The sequence below is a fragment of the Suricata suricatta genome, chromosome 3 (assembly GCF_006229205.1).
Source record: "Suricata suricatta isolate VVHF042 chromosome 3, meerkat_22Aug2017_6uvM2_HiC, whole genome shotgun sequence".
Taxonomy (NCBI): domain Eukaryota; kingdom Metazoa; phylum Chordata; class Mammalia; order Carnivora; family Herpestidae; genus Suricata; species Suricata suricatta.
The window spans coordinates 63,859,106-63,876,921 of NC_043702.1; the positions used below are offsets into that span (position 1 = coordinate 63,859,106).

At 38.9% G+C, this 17,816-nt stretch overlaps 1 protein-coding gene across 1 annotated transcript in view; it reads right to left on the reverse strand.

Moving 5' to 3' along the window:
- Positions 1-17,816, reverse strand: part of CSRNP3 (cysteine and serine rich nuclear protein 3) — a 196,868-nt gene that overhangs the window by 15,855 nt on the left and 163,197 nt on the right. Inside the window, exon 5 of the mRNA XM_029932993.1 lies at positions 2,843-3,102. Within this exon, the coding sequence (XP_029788853.1) occupies positions 2,843-3,102 (260 nt within the window). The remainder of the gene's footprint in view (positions 1-2,842; positions 3,103-17,816) is intronic.

A 17,816-nucleotide genomic window follows, 5' to 3' on the forward strand; every position in this document is an offset into this window, starting at 1 on the left:
TTTTTTTTTTTTTTTAGCAAACTAGTCCACATCACTATTTTATTAGGTTCATGTGCTATGGTTCTGAGATCACCTTAGAATCTCATTATCTTTTTGCTTGGTATTTATCAGAAAGGAGCAATGACATCCAAATGTCTTCTGTTTATATCTTAACCAAAAGGGAAATTTGCGTGTTTTCACTTATCAACGACAAACCAAGCTATGACACCCCCTTGAATGACTGCCTCTCCCATTTCCAACACCAAGAACAATAAAAAAGAAATATGGGGGTGCCTGGGTGGCTCAGTTGGTTAAGCGTCCAGCTCTTGATTTTGGCTCAGGTCGTGATCTCATGGTTCGTGGGTTCAAGCCCTGCACCAGGCTCCACGTTGGCAGTGTGCAGTCTACTTGGAAGTTTCTCTATCTCACTTTTTATCTTGGTCCCTCCCTTCCTCTCTCTCTTTCTCTCCCAAAATAAATAAATAAACTTACATTTAAAAAAATATGAATCAGTAGTGGGATACTTTTTTTGCTTCTTTTCTTCTGAGCTTATTAAAAGAAAAGCATAAGCGTAGCTGAATACAAATTATAACATCAGAATATGTTACTGCCTGATATGGACGGTTTCTGTGGGTGTGTGGCTCTTCCTAACATTCATCACACGTATAATGTGCTTCAAAGTTCACCACAATAAATCTTTTGGTTCTCAGAATTATAGTCTCCCAGCTGTTAAAAATCACTGCATAGTCCCAAACCCCAGAAAGGTATGACTCCCTATAGGTATAGAAATTGTCTTTCCCAATGCCTAGAGGGGATAATCAATTAATTTTAGACTGAGAAGTAACAGGATAATATAACCAGTTTTTTATTGAGTGAGCCAATGTTCAACATCATTGTGCTTCTTTTTCTTCAGTACACATGGCCTCATAATTTACCTATCCCACTGGGTCTTTGTTAAGATTAAATTAAATAATGTTTATAGAACGCCTGGCAAATAAAATGACATAATGAATGGCAGCCATCACTACTGTTCTGCCAATATTTGAGTTCAAAGAATGACTTTGTTCTTTGATGAGGCTATAGAGTTGGTTTACAGTGGGTTAGAAAGCAGAGAGTGGATTTCAGAAGAACATTTAGAATTATTATTAAATTAAGCTATATGCAAAGTGATCATGAAAAACAGCAATAATAGCAGATTGCTCCCAAAAAAGACCTTAAGGGACTTTCAGTGAAACTTGTCATAAATACCACCAAAGGAAATAGAGATATGCTCTAGGCTAGGTTATGCCTAGCTTAATTTAAGCAACTGCATTCTTATACAACTAGGAACAAGGCAGATATATAAATTGCAAATACATAAAAACGAGGTATTTTAAAACATGCAGCATACCTCTGCTGCCTGACTTTTTACTGGAAACTAAAGTTATAGGTAACGCAGGTGTGCTTATGGTCTTCAGTTATTTAACAAGAGGCTCTTTATGTTAAGTATCCTGGATTACCGAAAAAAGATTTCCTTATTCATTAGACAATGACGGGAAATTTCCTTTATACTAATAGGCTGATGGATCAGTACATATTTAAAGACTGTCTTTGGTTGAATAAAGACATTTTCTGAGCCATGTTTCTCTCCACTTAATCTCTAACGTGGCCTGGACACCTCTTTGACATCTCTTTAATGACTCCAAAGCCTCCCCAAATCAGTATGTCCAAAAATAATCTCATTATCTATCCCTTCCCTTCTGATCCCAGCCCCAACCTGCTCCTCTGCCTGGATTCTTTGCCACATCCTCGTCATAGAGAAAGGTCCTATTACCCACAACCTGTTCAGATTTGTGAGCCAGAAATTTAAGAATCATCTTGACTATATTCCTCCTTTCCTTTCAAATCCAGTCTGTCATCCGGAACTGTTGATTTCACTTCCTAAATTTCTCCCTCTCTCCATTTCTCTTCATCTCCCCCACCATCAGTCTAGCTAATCTACCATCATCTCCCTCCTGAACTGTGATAGCCTCTTACCTGGTCTGACTCTGTATGCTCCCCCACCGACACGGCAGCCCTTTCCCCCAAACTATTCTCACATCACAGCACAAACCAGATCGTATTATTCCACCATGCTGACCCCGCACTTAAAACTCTTGGATGACTTTTGATGTTCTTCGTATGAGGAGAAAAAAAATGCCTTAACATGATCTACAAAGCCTTGTCCTGCCTTCTTCATGTATAATCTACTTCATGAATAATCTATTCCTTTTGTCTCTGTCTCAGCCACACTAGCCTTTGTGTGCTCACTGTGCTTTCTCCGGCACAAGGCGGTTCTGGCTCTTCCTGCGCCTGAAGCACTCTTGCCGACCCTTTGGCCTAGTTATCTGTTCAGATTTCAGCTCAGCCATCACTTCCTTGAAGGAGCCTTCCTGGATCTCCAGACCATACCCATTCCCCGTTACTACTTTCATAGCCCCTTACAACTCTCCTTTATTGCGGTTAATGAAGCTGTGGGTTTATTTTGTTTATATGATTGATGCTTTTCTTTCCTATCAATATGAAAATTCCAGGAGACAAGGGACTACGTCTATTTTTGAGACCATTTAGCCCCAACCCAAGTATAGGGTGTATGACCTAGTCGCACTCAATAACAAATATTTATTGAATGACTAAATAAATGATGTCAGGTAAGTTTTCAGTGAAGACACTTTACTGTTTTTATATAAAAGGGGGGAAAACCCTTAGCAGGCAGTCTGTTGTGTAAAATGTCCAGTTTGGTCTATGAATATAAATATGGAAATGGTTAATTCAACCAAATCGAGGTAAGGCTATAAGGTTTTGCAAAAAGTGAGCTCTTTATTTATTTATTTATTTATTTTACCTTTAGTTTTAAAGAGTTCAGTTTCTCCTCCCTGAGGTGTTCTCTCAACATCTCCCGGTGCAGCCTCTCCTGTTCTCTTGCAAATTCACCAAGAGTGTACTGGCGCACACTGTTATGGCGGCTGGACATGCCCAGGGTGCTACCCCCTTGACTGGGCACGCTCGTGAATCCTTGCCTCCTGGTGAAGTAGTACACGGTGACACAGCTAAAATGCACATTCTTTGTCCTTAGCCGCTTCTCCCTTTTGAGGATGGAGGAAGCTGAAAGAGAAAAAAACAGTTCAGTGAACACCTGGGGCAGCAGTCTTCAGACGAGGTGAAGAATTAAAAAGTGCCACTTGATGCTATTGAATCTATTGTCAACCCTTTTTGGCTAGGAGACACTAAAAATGTTATATCTGGGAGTTGGCATAGATTTCTATTTCCTTTCTTAAATTTTCTTCTAGCTGTAGTAGAGTAGACTTTTAAGTCCTCTATAATGGTAGTCTAAGCAAACTTTCAGGAAACCTGCCAATAGTCAGTGAGTCAGTGGCAGAATTTAATTTATTTCCCCTAACGTCTTGTTTTGGTTTTATGGTTATCACGTGGTTGCATCATACTCTAATCAGAAAAGACACACTACAAACTCTTATATTTTGAATCTTATTTTGATATTGAGGGCACTTGGCAAAAAAAAAAAGTCTATGAATTTCAGAAACTTTTAAGAGGCAATAAAAACCTTACAAAAAAGGTTCATTGGCACTATTGAGACGTTTTCACAACCTAAATCTAACAAAGCTTTCATTTGCTAAGGACCCCACTAACTAGCAAGCATTACAGACAGTGGGATTTTAATATAGGTATAAATTGAGACAATTGAAAATGGCCACAAAATACATCAGAATCTTTATTATTATTTGGGGACATCAAGATGCATTGAGCATCATGAAAGTTTGAGATATGTACTGTATTTGAGAAAGAGAGGCACATGTTGTATCATGACCTTTTTTAGAGTTGGAAGACACGCTAGACATCATCTCACCCAGTCCTTCTATTTTATAAAGTAACACAGACTTGCAGAATTCGAATGAGTTTTTTAATGTAGGTAGTTAGTGGCAGCTAAACTTAAACCAAAAAGTCCCCAATCTGGTGCCATATTATATAAACTTTTCCATTGGGGAAGGAAAAGTACCCTGAATTGAGGAAAAAGATATAGAATCCTGCTCTTATGGATCATTTCCCCTCCTCCCCCACCAATACAACTGAAGGTCTAACCCTCAATACCCCAGGCTGTAACCTTATTAGGGAATAAGATCTTGAGGTAGGGTCATGAGGGGGGGTGCCCACTGGAGTACAACTGGTATCCACATAAAAAGGGAGAATTAAAACACACAGACACCGAGGGATGATGTAAAGAGACAAAGGGAGAAGTTCAAGTGAAGATGAATACAAACACTGGGAGTCTGCCGCAGAAAGCTGAGAGATGCGTTGGGCCATAGAAGCTGGACACGTAAGGAAAGCTGCAGTTTTCAGAGAGCATGGTTCTGCTCACACGCTAATTTCAATCTAGTCTCCAAAATGTTAAGACAAGAAATTTCTCTTGTTCTAGGCCACTGAGTTAGGGGAACTTTGTTTCAGCAGTCTTAGGAAACTCATATGCATGCTCAAGTAGACAAATAGGAACAATGCACTGAGCGAAAATTCTTGGTAGTGACAAGCAATATAAGCTAATATTTATGGAGCGCCTCCCAAGTTCTGTAATATTCAAAGAGTTTTACATGAATTATCTCATTTTATCCTTACAACTCCTTAGGTTGATATTACCCATGTCTCCATTTGAGGAAACTGTTATGCCTAGGTCACAATATCGTCCCCCAAAACCAGCGACCACCAGGGAGACCAAGTCACACAAGCAAAAGCAAAGGGCTTTATTACGGGTTTAGGCTCACAGGGCCTAAGCTCGGTCTCACAGACTTTACCAGCGCAGTGGATCCGTGCTGAGAGTCCCAAACAAGGGCTGAGCAGGGTTTTAATGGGGTTTGGGAAGGGGGAGTTACAGGAAATTGTGACAGGTACGGTGATCCAACATCACTGGCAGTAACTTTAACCATACACATTGCTTAGAGTGTTTGTTACTTTTGGCGGGACCCAATCACAACATTTAGAGTGTTAACCAATTACAGAGTGGACCCAGGACCCTCACGTAGGGTGTAACTAGCCTTAAGCAATAAGTGATTACCTATAGCTTCTATCTCTAGGCCTGCCCTTGGGAATGTTAAGCATTTTAGCTGGCCGCTTCTGATTGGGTGTTGCTAGGCTGGTCCCTGGTTGAGCACTCTGTGCCTTTTTATTGTCTAACGATTCTGAGAAACTGACACTTAGGCCTCCAAGGTCAGAGGGGAAACTTGAAGCCTGTCATGGAATCAGTTTGGTTCAGACCTGTGTCCTTTCAGAAACCAAGTCACCCAAGGTTAAATAACACTGCCAAAGTCCTGTAACCAGAAGTGAAGCTGGAATTCATTATTCCAGGGTCCAGGGTCTTAACCACCATGTGAAAGAGAGAGCTGAAGCCACTCTAAGGGAGTTGAAAAAGGCCAAGTCTTGGTGTCATACTACTTCTGGTAGATGTGAACTGCTGTTGCCTTCAAAGATGATTTTGGTTTGGAAGGCTGCATAAGCAGTGAAAGAAAAGAGACTACAGTATCATTTTGAATTTGTATAGAAATCTTTTCCCAAAAGGGTCTGAGTTCCTTTGCCTCCTGTCCATATCCAAACCCCTCCAATCAAAACATTCAAATCAAATACAGAGAAAGTGTATAATTAATCACATTTTGTGAGTTGATCTATTCAATAAATATAAACCAAGGGCCTACTATGTGCCAGGCACTTTCTGGATGATTGGATACATAGGTGACAAAAACCAGATGGTGATGTCTGCCCACACGGAACTTCCCTTTCCAGTGATGAGAAACTCAGACAGAATGAACAGACTTAGAAGTTTACAGAGTAAGAGAATTCATAACATTTGGGCCAGAATTTCATCTTCCCAACTTCCCTTCTTCTCCACTGTTCTACTTCTCCACAGGAGATTGCCAGAAAGCAAATGCTTTTAAACGTGGACACTGTTTTCCCATTTATTTATGCACATGTTCGCCGCACACCCTTGTACTCCTGGCGGCAGAGACAATTTTCAACTGTGATTTAAAAGCTCTGATCTGCCTCATAATAGTATGTTTAAATCATCTCAAAACAGGGAAGACTTTGTCAAAATGTAAAAGATTACCCTAGAAAGAAAAATTCAACAACCTGCCTAGTAATCTGCCACCCTATCTGACAGGCTCATCTGTCACCGCCTTGCAGCGGGTGAGGGCCTCTGGTTTTGGGTGATAGCCTTTCATCTTTTTCACTTGTGAAATCATAAAATGATGCCCTAAGACAATGTCTTTCAAGGCCATGAATTTGCAGATCAAAAAAATATTTTAATGAAATCTTTAAAATAATTATTATAAACATCTCTGATGATTTTATCACTAATTTTTAAAATATAATTCATGGTATTCTAGGCAAATTTCATTTTAAACATTTATTTAGACTTGTACCTGTACTTTTAGATTATAAGGATTCTTCACTCTTCTGGATGAATCTATTGTGATATGATTTCCTAAAAAGCCAGATTACTTTTTCCCAAAAAGACAGAGTAAGGGACAATTTTCTAAGGCTTTCAGGATAACAATAGTGGTTAGAGTCCTTTCACCTGGGCTTTTGGCTTTGCTAACACTGTCAAAGTGTGTTAGGATTGGATTGGTGTCAGTTCTTATCCACGAGGGTTTATAATTCAAACCTGTGCTCATCCTTTTTCTAGAATTTGCATATTATAAATAGCACCGTAAAAATAGTGATCGAAATGCCTATGGATATCTTTAAAAGAAAGGCTTTGAAATACTATAAGATCAGCCTTATGGGAGATATTTTAAATGTCTTTCCTGAATATAGGAGCCACCCATGTCTCTCTTCTGATGATTGAACTGGAGCACTAGAATGGGCCTTTATGGGCTCTCCTGCCTCCAGGCCCCAATTTGACTAACATCACAAAATGAAGTCATGAAAAAAAAAAAAAGAGTGTGTGTTCTTCAAGCTTGGGAAAAACAGGTCAAATTCACTCAGCACATCTGCCTTAGGGAATCTGAAACCTCCCTCATATGCCTACCTAGTAATTTGTGCCCTTTGCAGAGTGACTGAACTCTACTTTGTGTCTCTACAGAGTTCAGAATTCACTTTACCACTGTGAGGTCAAGAGCAAGTAAAAAAAGGAGAAGCCATCTTTCATCACTGCTTTGAAAAATAATTAGTCTGTTTTCATACACACTAATTTTGTGGTGTCTTTCAACTTGTTTCCTTTTATCCTATTCATAGTTGCTACCTGAAGCAAGGTGTCTAAATGCATCAGTACTGTGTATACCGCCCAGGATGCAGCTCTTAAGAACACTATTATGGTTCTCATCAGGGTATACTGGTTACTGTGCAATGATTACATATTATGGAGATGATATTGATCATCTAAAGAAATAAATAGCACAGAATGACTGATGTTAGCAATCTTAAAATAATGCTTTGGAAATGAATGGAAAAGGGAATTGGGAAATTGCCTAATTCGCAATTCCAGGATGAGAATGTAAATAGATAAAATAATCTGTACCACAAATTATATAAAGGGTTCATGAACAGAGTGGATTAAACATGGAAGCCAAACTAAGAGGTTTTGATCAATATATTAAGGTATCACAACTGAATTAAGTTAAGCTGTAAGAAAATTCAACTGAATTTGCTTCATTCCACACTTATAAACCAACTTGTTCATACAAATTGGAATATACCTTCAGACCAAGAAGACTCTGTAGTTGACTCATTAATTTTATCTCTTGCTGAAAATCATCAAATCTGTTTCAGATTTATAAGTCAGTCATTTCTGAATGTGGTTAGTATGTGTCATTCCAGCTGAGCCTGCCTTCTATACATGCAAGAAATCATGTGTCTAGGCCTGAAAAATTGAAGACCAGATCTTAGACCATTAATTCCACTATAAGGGCAGCCACTCTGGGGCTAATGTTTGTTTGTTTTTATTTTTTTTAATGTTTATTTTTGAGAGAGAGACAGAGTACGAATGGGGGAGCAGCAGAGAGGGAGACAGAGAACGTGATGTAGGCTCCAGGCTCTGAGCTGTCAGCGCAGAGTCCAACGCAGGGCTCGAACTCACCAACCACAAGATCATGACCTGAGCGGAAGTCCGAAGCTTAACCGACTGAGCCACTCAGGAACCCCTGGAGCTAATGTTTGAACAGCCAACTAGTTATTTACCCCCTCAAGGCACTTGGTTCTTTGCAGTGTCAACAACTATCAGCAAAGCCTTGGTATAGCCAGAAATGCAGAAAGCAGTAAACAGAACTATGTTTTCTGGCACTAAATTTAGTACATGGAAGTTGAGAGTTTGTGGTCCAGTCTGTGGAAAATATGAATTCTACCATTTGGGTCTAAATTCAGAAATATATTTCTCTCTCCTATGCACTATTCTCAGAAGGAAAATACCAAGTGATCTGGAAGCCTATATATTGTTTATTTTTCATTTATTTGGGGGAAATTAAGTCAAAGCAAAATGAGACTACTGAAATTAACTTGTTTATCTGGTAAATCCTGGGCAAGAAAACTCTTGTTTTTATTTTTTTATTTTTTTTTATTTTTTTTGTTTTATTTATTTTTGATACTGAGAGAGACAGAGCATGAGAGGGGGAGGGGCAGAGAGAGAAGAAGACACAGAACTGGAAGCAGGCTCCAGGCTCTGAGCTAGCTGTCAGCACAGAGCCCGATGTGGGGCTTGAACCCACGACCGTGAGATCTGACCTGAGCCGAAGCCCGGAGGCTTAACCGACTGAGTCACCCAGGCACCCCTCTTGTTTTTAGAAACATACGCACCAGGTGTGCCTGGGTGGCTCAGTCGGTTAACTTTGGCTCATGGTCCTGGGTTAGAGCCCCGCGTTTGGCTCTGCTCTGACACCTCAGAGCCTGGAGTTTGCTTCAGATTCTGTGTCTCCCTGTCTCTCTGCCCCTCCCCCTCTCATGCTCTGTCTCAAAAATAAATAAAACATTAAAGAAATTTAAAAAAAGAAACATACACACCAAATTATCAGGGATTCCTCAAATTTACATATTCCTTCTTACCTTTTGAGGAACGTATCAAGATCAAATCAGTTAGGAAGTCATGAAGCCTAGCTTACAAACAGAAAAATCCAGTTTCATCAGGAAACTTTATTTTATATAAAAAGTGATCCTAATATCTTAGATATTAAATCAATTTCCAATGGTTAAAGATTATTAAAAAAAAATATGTCCTTAACCTTACATGTGACTTCTGTAAATGTCTTGTTATCATATTCTCCTGTGCTTTCCAGCTTGACATGACTGTCCAGGTTGGCCCCTCTTGATTAGGTGTCAACCACATGGTCTCAGAACCTAACCACAAGAGTAAAAATGGAGCCAACAACCAAAAATTATGGGAGTAGTTTCTTTGAAAGTGAAGCCTGGTTTGCTATTAAAAGCAATTCCTCCCTTGTTCTAATTCTCCCCTTTTATTCTTTTAAGTTACATCTTCAAGTTTTCTGAATATACTTGCCTCAGTCATATCTTTTATCATTTAAAAAAATTTAATGTTTATTTATTTTGGAGAGAGACAGAGCTCAAGCAGGGGAGGGACAGAGAGAGAGGGAGACACAGAATCTGAAGCAGGTTTCAGGCTCCAAGCTGTCAGCACAGAGCCCGACATGGAGCTCGAACTCATGAACCATGAGATCATGACACTTAACTGACTGAGCACTTAGGCGCTCCACTATCTTTCAATTTTTTGCTCAAGTAAGGTCTTTAGGGCAGTAGTAAATCATTCAAGTGGGAGAAACTCCAAAAGATTAATAAGAAAATACCTTGGGGCATGAGTGAATGAAAGGCAAAATGAAAGTAAAGACTAATTGGGGATATTTTCTTTCCAACCATGAACAAAATCCAAATTACCTCAAGTATGAAATGTAAGTGATTTATTATCTATGGCCAAATCAATGTTGCATTATTGTATACTCAGTATGTTATTATACACTGTTTTGAAACATGTCTCTCTCTTTCTCTCTCTCTCACACACACGCACACACACACACACACACACACAGTCACAAACAAAAGAGAGAGACTCTCCCCAACACTGCACAGGCAATACTGGGGTACACCCAATATTTTGGAATTGAAGTGTTTTGCATTTGCAAAGAAGTAATCAGAACTGAGACAGAATCAGTTCAAAGTAAGAAAATGTCAGAATTCTCCAAAGAGACAGCAAATCGGGGTCCCCCCCTCGTTTTATTACTGCCCCTTTACTATGAAATAGCATTCAAAAATAAAAATCAAGGAAAAATAGCTCCCACTTACAGTGATGGTTGTGATGTCAAATCCAAGTTTGCATTTGGCTTCCTACAGAGTGAATGATAGCTCTAAATGCGTTTCAAATTGTAGCACAATCTCCTTCCTTAGGCTTTAAATGTCACCAAGCAACCCATGTGCTAATAAGGGGGCAAGTAGACTGCACCATATAAAACACGCTAGACATACATAAGAACCAGTCATCATTCTGATTTCAGTCCTTTTGTAGAGAAGGAATAGTTTTATAATTCTTAGGCAAGATTAGCAGTTTAATCATTTAGCTGCACGAATTTTCCATTCTAATATTAAGTTGGAAATATTCACACTGGATTGCCCTCGAGACGAATAATGTCTTTTGTGAACTGCAGCTTCTGCGTGAAAAAATTCAAGATGACACCCTTTTGTTTAAGTCACCAGTTTGCAAACACAAAACAAAACAAAAACCCTCTCACGGAAGACTGTGGGAAGTTAAGTATTCTGTCAAGATGTATCCACATACTGCATACGCATTTGAACAAATCTTAAAAAATCAGCAAAAACAGAAACAATATAAAAAGATGACCCTTGAGGTTGGATGGCTAACGCTTTGTTTTGGATCATGAACATGCATGTCACGTCGTCGCCCATTCAGTCTGTCAGCTACGTCCACACAAGCAAGCGAGAGAGCTGCACGGAGGGACAGGCTTTCTCCCGAGCCTCTCCAGACAGCTACGACCCAGGCTGCTCTGACGCCGCAAGCTGCCTTTGACATTACAGGGTGCTTTCACAGCATAAGCATCTATTTGCAATTCTCAGCTTGGGAAAAAAAAAAACAACGTACGATTTACCACCCAAGAGTCTGATGTGAATTTAGGAAGCCGCATATAAAAATTGCATCTAAGTATAAACCTTGAACTCCCAGCTTTGATGTCATCGATAATTAAAATGATTAACTCACAAAGAGTGATCATTTTTCAGAACTAGCTATTCTTTATCCACACATTTCCATTTTATTAAAGATATCCCCTGTGCTTTCCTCCTAAATCTTCTCAATTAAAAAAAAAAAAAAAGGCGAGGGGGGAGAAATCATTTGCTTTCATATGTGTTGGATATAAGGAATAAATATTATATTTTAAAGTTATAAAATTGCAATGGAAAAATGGAAGGGTTGAAAATCTTAAAAAGAAATCATATTCTCTTTTATATATGATCTTAATACATAGTTGGCTTAACACTGACCCTCACCCCCCTGCATTAATTTGACATTCTACTGCAAATGCGCTATGACCGCAGAGTGCCCCAGCCGTCAACAGAAAATGCGATTGATATGGGGGATGGTGAGCTGCCAGACTAGAACATATTTAGATTCAACTATAGATTAAATAATACCACCGAGTGATCGACTGATTTTCATTCTAATTTTCCTTTTTCATCAATTCATCCATCAAATTTACAGTGTCATGAATGTTGTTGTTCCAATTCTCTGTTGCACATGCAGTCTTTCTTCCAGTTCAACTTTGTCATCACGGACTACACCACTTAAATAAAATATATACATTCAAATCCGCATATAAGATAAGTAAACACAATGGGATATGAAAGTGTTTTGCTAAATCTAGGCCCTGTATTCTGCTCAGTTTTGCCCAAAGCAGATTGGAAATTGTGAATTTTTTCCCCCTGGTCCAGAAACTCATCTAGTTGTCTGACATTACTGGTAAGAACTATTTTTATAGAATTCTGATCAACTCAATTCTTTTCTCTTTTCATCCTATGTACTTTTCTTTAGATAATATTAAAATTTCCAAGGAATCTTGAAGATTTCTACAGAGTCAATGTTCACATTCACACACGGAGCATGTGGGAATGTATGTTGTTATTGAAGTATTTATTCACCTTCTCCTTTTTAGAGAGTATTTCTTTATTGTGAGCATATTATATTACTAATAAATTAGAAAAAAACATTAACCTGTCCTGGGACCTGGAAATAATTAATTGTTAAGTAAAGTAAATCAATTAAAAAATGAATTCTAATAATTGCTAAGATCCATTGTACAGATTACATTCACAAGCATTTGCATTTCTCACTTCCATTATTATTTTCAGAATTATGTTTATCTACCTCATAGGAATATTACCAGCAATAATTACCTTTGTAAAAAGCCTTAAGAATCACAGATGGAAAGCATTTCATATGCAGGGTACTATCTTGGTGACGCTGTTAAGCCAAATAAAAAGCATGTTCCTTTATTATCAGTGAGAAAATAAGGACTGCTTACTTCCTAGCTTGTTTCCTTAATTTCTCATATGTACAATTCAATCCTAAAAGTTCATGATTAAGAAACACATGTCACTACTACTGAAGTAACAGGCATTTCCAAAATATATAAACGAAACCCTCATTTTATTAAAATCTCAACATAGATACCATCTTAAGACCAAACTGTTTCTTATTGGGAAAAAAGGTACTTGTTACTACACATAAATAACCGTAGTTCTGGCTGCAGTCCAAGATGTAAGCACTTTCCTCTGCTGTCTCAGCAATTCTCCTGATGTCAAAGTCACATTAAAATAAATGGGAACCATATGGCTCCGCAGCAGAATACCCGTACTCTTACAACGGAGAGGGCAATGCAATTCATTACCACCACGGAGAAATATTTTGGGGACGTGGAATATCTCAATGCAAAATAAAGCTGCATGAGGCAGGCCATTTGATTAAAATTCCCACACAATGACAGAGGAGACATTTGCTGTTCTTTAGCTCTGGTAACCCGCTTTGCTGCTTTTTACATGTTCCCAATACCACCATGAGCCTCTTCTGTTCGAAGAATTAAACAGCACTTTTCACCTGCTCAGTGACTTTCCCACACAGTATTTCATCTGGTCCAATAATACAGCCCTATCAAGCCAAATATATCATGATAATCCAGGTCAGAACATCACTTAACAATAAGGAAAAACAAAACAAAACCTTCAAAAATAAGAGCAACAAAACTTTCTAAGATCCAGTCATTCTGGAAAGCAACACTGGGTCAAAGATTATACACTGAACTTTCACCTTTGCCAGGAAGGATGAGATCTGGAAGCATTTAAAAAATATATTGTTACCCTAAGGAGCCTTCGTTATATTTATCCCAAATAGACATCCAAATCATTGAGAAACAGAAAAGGAAGAAATTCATCAATGCTGTATTACTGGCTCCATATGTCAGAAATCTAACAAGGAGCTGCAGGACTTCAGAGTTGGGATGAAAGATGAGGCTGGGAAGGCAGCAGGCGGGGGGCAGCCGGGGCTCCTGAGGTGCCTTCTGTTTCTTGGATGTCAATGAGTGATTCGAGATGGACGGTAAAACAAAAAAACAAAACAACTTTTAGCTATGATTTAGTCTATAAATGTACTTTTAAAATAATATTTTTAAGTTCATTTATTTTTTGAGACAGCGCGAGTGGGGCAGGGGCAGAGAAAGAGGGAGACTGAGAATCCCAAACAGGCTCTACAGCCTCAGAGCAGAGCCTGATGCAGGGCTCGAACCCATGAAACCATGAGATCATAACCTGAGCCAAAACCAAGAGTTGGATGCTTAATCAGCTGAGCCACCAGGTACCCCTATAAATGCACATAGTTTTTGATTGAGTGTAAGCTTTTTTGATATTGCCCTTATTGCCTGTTTTCATATTTTTTAAAACTATGAATTGCTTCTGCACAACGTCTGGCATAGAATTACCACCCAATATCTAATAGAAAAATAAAATGAAGTCTCACTCCAAACGTCAACTCCAGATAGCCTCTCATAGACCCTCTAGAATAAGGTGTGGAGGTGAGTGCTCTTCCTACACATCTCCAGATCGTCCCTGCCTTGGAACTGATAATATGCGTGTGTGTTTCCACTCCACTCCCAGCTTAGGATCTACGATACAAAGACCATGTCTTACTCTCCGGGGAACGCTCACCGTACAGCACACCGCTGGGCACCTAGGACTTACCTGAAAAGTGTTTAACAAATTAGATGAATGAATAACTGAACTCTGGGCTAAGTAGGTATTTACATTTCCTAAATAGATTTTCCTTAATTTTAAATGGTACGATGACATTTCACAGCTTTCTCCTGAAGTTTCAGGGTCAATCTTCCTTCCTTCCTTCCTTCCTTCCTTCCTTCCTTCCTTCCTTCCTTCCTTCCTTCCTTCCTTCCTGTTATTTTATTTTCCCAGGGTACTTTTCCATGCAAAAATTGGAGAGAGGACACATTGCCCTTATAACTTGAGGGTACATATAACTTTTGTATTAGAAGCCATTTGAAATATGTTGTATTTTACATATCAGAAGATCTAATATAACAAACCAACCCTGGCATTATAATAAACTTCTAAATAATCCATCAGGAACGAGCTTGTAAATCCAACTCTACAAAGCAAGTAGCCGGTAGGGGGAAGAGTTACCTGAATATTATAAGATGATTTTGAAAGAGAAATCCTGCTGATAAAATATCACTAATTAGTACTGACCTCCAGCAAAAACGTGACTGAAATTCCTGCCTTTAGCAGTCCATTAGTGATAGATCTACAAAATGATTCTATCTCTTAGTATTTCAATTGCCATCTTTGCCTTAGAGCAGTGACTATCCTGTAAAAATAAAGTCATGTTGCTCAAGATATATTAATTTGCTATGAAATTTTATAATATATTGGCGTGTTGTGAGACAGATAAGTTTTCTCTTTTTAGTGGTAGTGGTGATGAGACAAAAGTAAGAAAGGGCCCTGTTGATGACTTCCTGAGACAAGGAGCAGAAATAAAGAGAATTCTAAAATTTTATTAAAACACAAAAACAAGACAGAACGGAAACAAGATGGGCTAGAATAGAAGTGGAATGAGACAGAGATTTGTCATGCGTGGGACTAGTTTCACCCTAAAGCTAAAAAGTTATCCTGCTGATGCTTCACAAATGGGGGACAAAAGACATGACTCTTGGGTCTGAAATAAACTTTACTGTTCACAGCACAGCAAACAGCATGAGCATCATGTTTCTGTTGGTATTCCTTGTCCCCCAAACTGTCCACAGGAGCAATATGGAGGGGTCATAGATGTGCTACACATAGTTGGTCTGCATTGTACCGAAGGCCTAACGAGCTTGGGAACCCACTGGTTTTTAGCTTTCAGTAAGCAATCCTGTTCTTTGTCCCAGGAGACATAACTTCATCCCTCAAGGTTGCTTCCTACAAACATAACACTGAGAAATAGCCCAAATAAAGAGGGTCAGGGCAGTGCATTCTTGGCATCCTCAGAAAGACAAGTAAGAATGCAAAAACCTATGGAGGAGGGTCTCTGAACGGAATTTGCATTTATTTTGTTCCTTCATATATCCCAAGCCCCTGGAATAGGGTCTGGCATACAGTAGATATTCAATACCGATCTGTTTAATGAATGAGCAGGATTTACCGATAGGCTCCTACTCTTATTAAACACTGTAATTCTTGTGAAATGATCATTTCTCAGGCATGTATATTATAACCATCACTTAGTATGGGAAGGCAATATGTATAACACATAAACGGACAATCTTTCCTGCAAAGTGTCTATGAACTAAAGAGTTTCCTAAAGAATGCTTAATGAGGTATTTTTATTCCTATGAGGTATAGCATTTTCCCTCTAGATCTCTTCATAGCTCACAGATACTTCCCTTTGTAAACATCTTGCCAAAGGAGAGAATCAGCCCAAAGATATTTAGAATGATTTTGACAGCTCCCAGGAGTGGTATCAGCTACAACGTTGCTAGCACATCTATGTGGCTTGTAGGGAAATATATACATTCTTAGGGATCTCCTGGATTCACAGCAGTCCCAAAGGATCTATGTTTGTCCTTTTCTATGCTATATTTATGACACATGGGTTATTTGTTACAAGAGATTTTTTTTTTCCCCAAAGTCAAATGTAATCTCAGGTTTGGGCTGTATAAGGAAGAAGGGAAAAAATAAAGAGGTTTCTTTTCCTTCTACATTTAAGAGTTTGTATTTCTTGGGAGGGAAGGAAAAAAATGAATAGATTAATGAGGATACTGCATTTTATAAAAGCAGAATTCAGCCTCTTCTACCTTTACAGGGCCTCACTTCTCAATGATGTGTTTGTTTTATCATCTGGAACACACTCAAATTCCAAAACTTGGTCCTCAGCATTCTCCACTAACCAGCTCCTTGGACCTCGTTCTCATGTACATACTGTCTTCATTGTCTCTGACTCCTATATTTAAGTGACTAACACCAGCAAAATATTCATCACCGACCCCGTCAGAGACCAATGCGCTCACCAAAGGGGCACTTGGAGTTTAGAGCTGGAAAAGGGAAAAGTGAGAAGCAGAATAAATTTAAGGCAGACCCTGACTTGGTCCCCAGATTTCAGCCTTTGATGACGGATTCAGTAAGGCTAACACAGGATGTTTTCTGAGTGTGTGAATCATCTTGGGAGAGTTAAGGAACTACTATTATTCCCAGATGGTAATGGATATAATTACTTTCCTTCAACAGCTACCCTTTTTTTCTTTGGTAAGTCACTGGAATTGAGAAAGACCTAAGGAGGCTGAGGCAGGAGGAGGCTTTGAACACAGAAATCTTTGGGGAGGAGGGGGTATTGGGAAATTCCCAGGGGTATTGGAAAAAGATAAAAGAGGACTTGGAGAATCTGTGGTCTCGTTTAAAACTGCACCAAATCCATTACTACACCAATGTAATCATAATTTATACATAAAATAAGGATATTGGTCTACTTGTCATTTGAACTGATAGAACTGTGTGACCACAAGAGTTGGAAAACTGCTAGTGCACAAGAGGTGAAACTATCTAAAAGACGAATTTGGATACTATTAAAGTATTGCATCTATCAGTGAATTTTTATTTGTATGTTTACCATGTGCCAATCATCTTTCTCGTTGCTTTATAGGTAACAATTCATTGAATCCTCAAATCAATGCAATCATGGTTTGAATGGGTAGAACGGTACCAACTTTACAAACGAAACTGAGGTCCAGAGAAGTGAAGTGAGTTACCAAAACTCCGGTGCTGGCAGAGCAGACGGACTTGAATGCAGATGGTGTCAGTCTATAGCTCAAGTTGTTAATCTTAACAATATACTGCCTCCCTTTCTTAGTCTTAGAATGGGCTAATACTCTTACTTCTTATATTCCATGAATACCTGCTCCCAAGACCCAGACAAAAATCTAGAATTATAGCAATGAAAACCTAGCTGATTAAGAAAACAGGAAAGGAAAAAGCAAGTGTCCAAGCCTCAGAAGCAGTTAGAAGCAGCCTAAGAAGTAAACCACTGTGAGCCTCTGTCATTTTATTACCAGAGTGCTAGTGGCCCTTAGCCATAAATCCTACAGACACAGGTTTTGGAATCAGACACACGAGTAGGTTCATTGCCACTTTAGGTCAGTTGCTTAACCGCTGTCTCCTTGTCTGGAATCTCCGAGGGCTATTGTGAAGAAGTTGAGTTTATAAACATGAACTCTGCCGCCAAAACATTTAGATCAAACCCTGGGTCTGCCATTTACTCGCTGTGTGACCTTGGACAAATT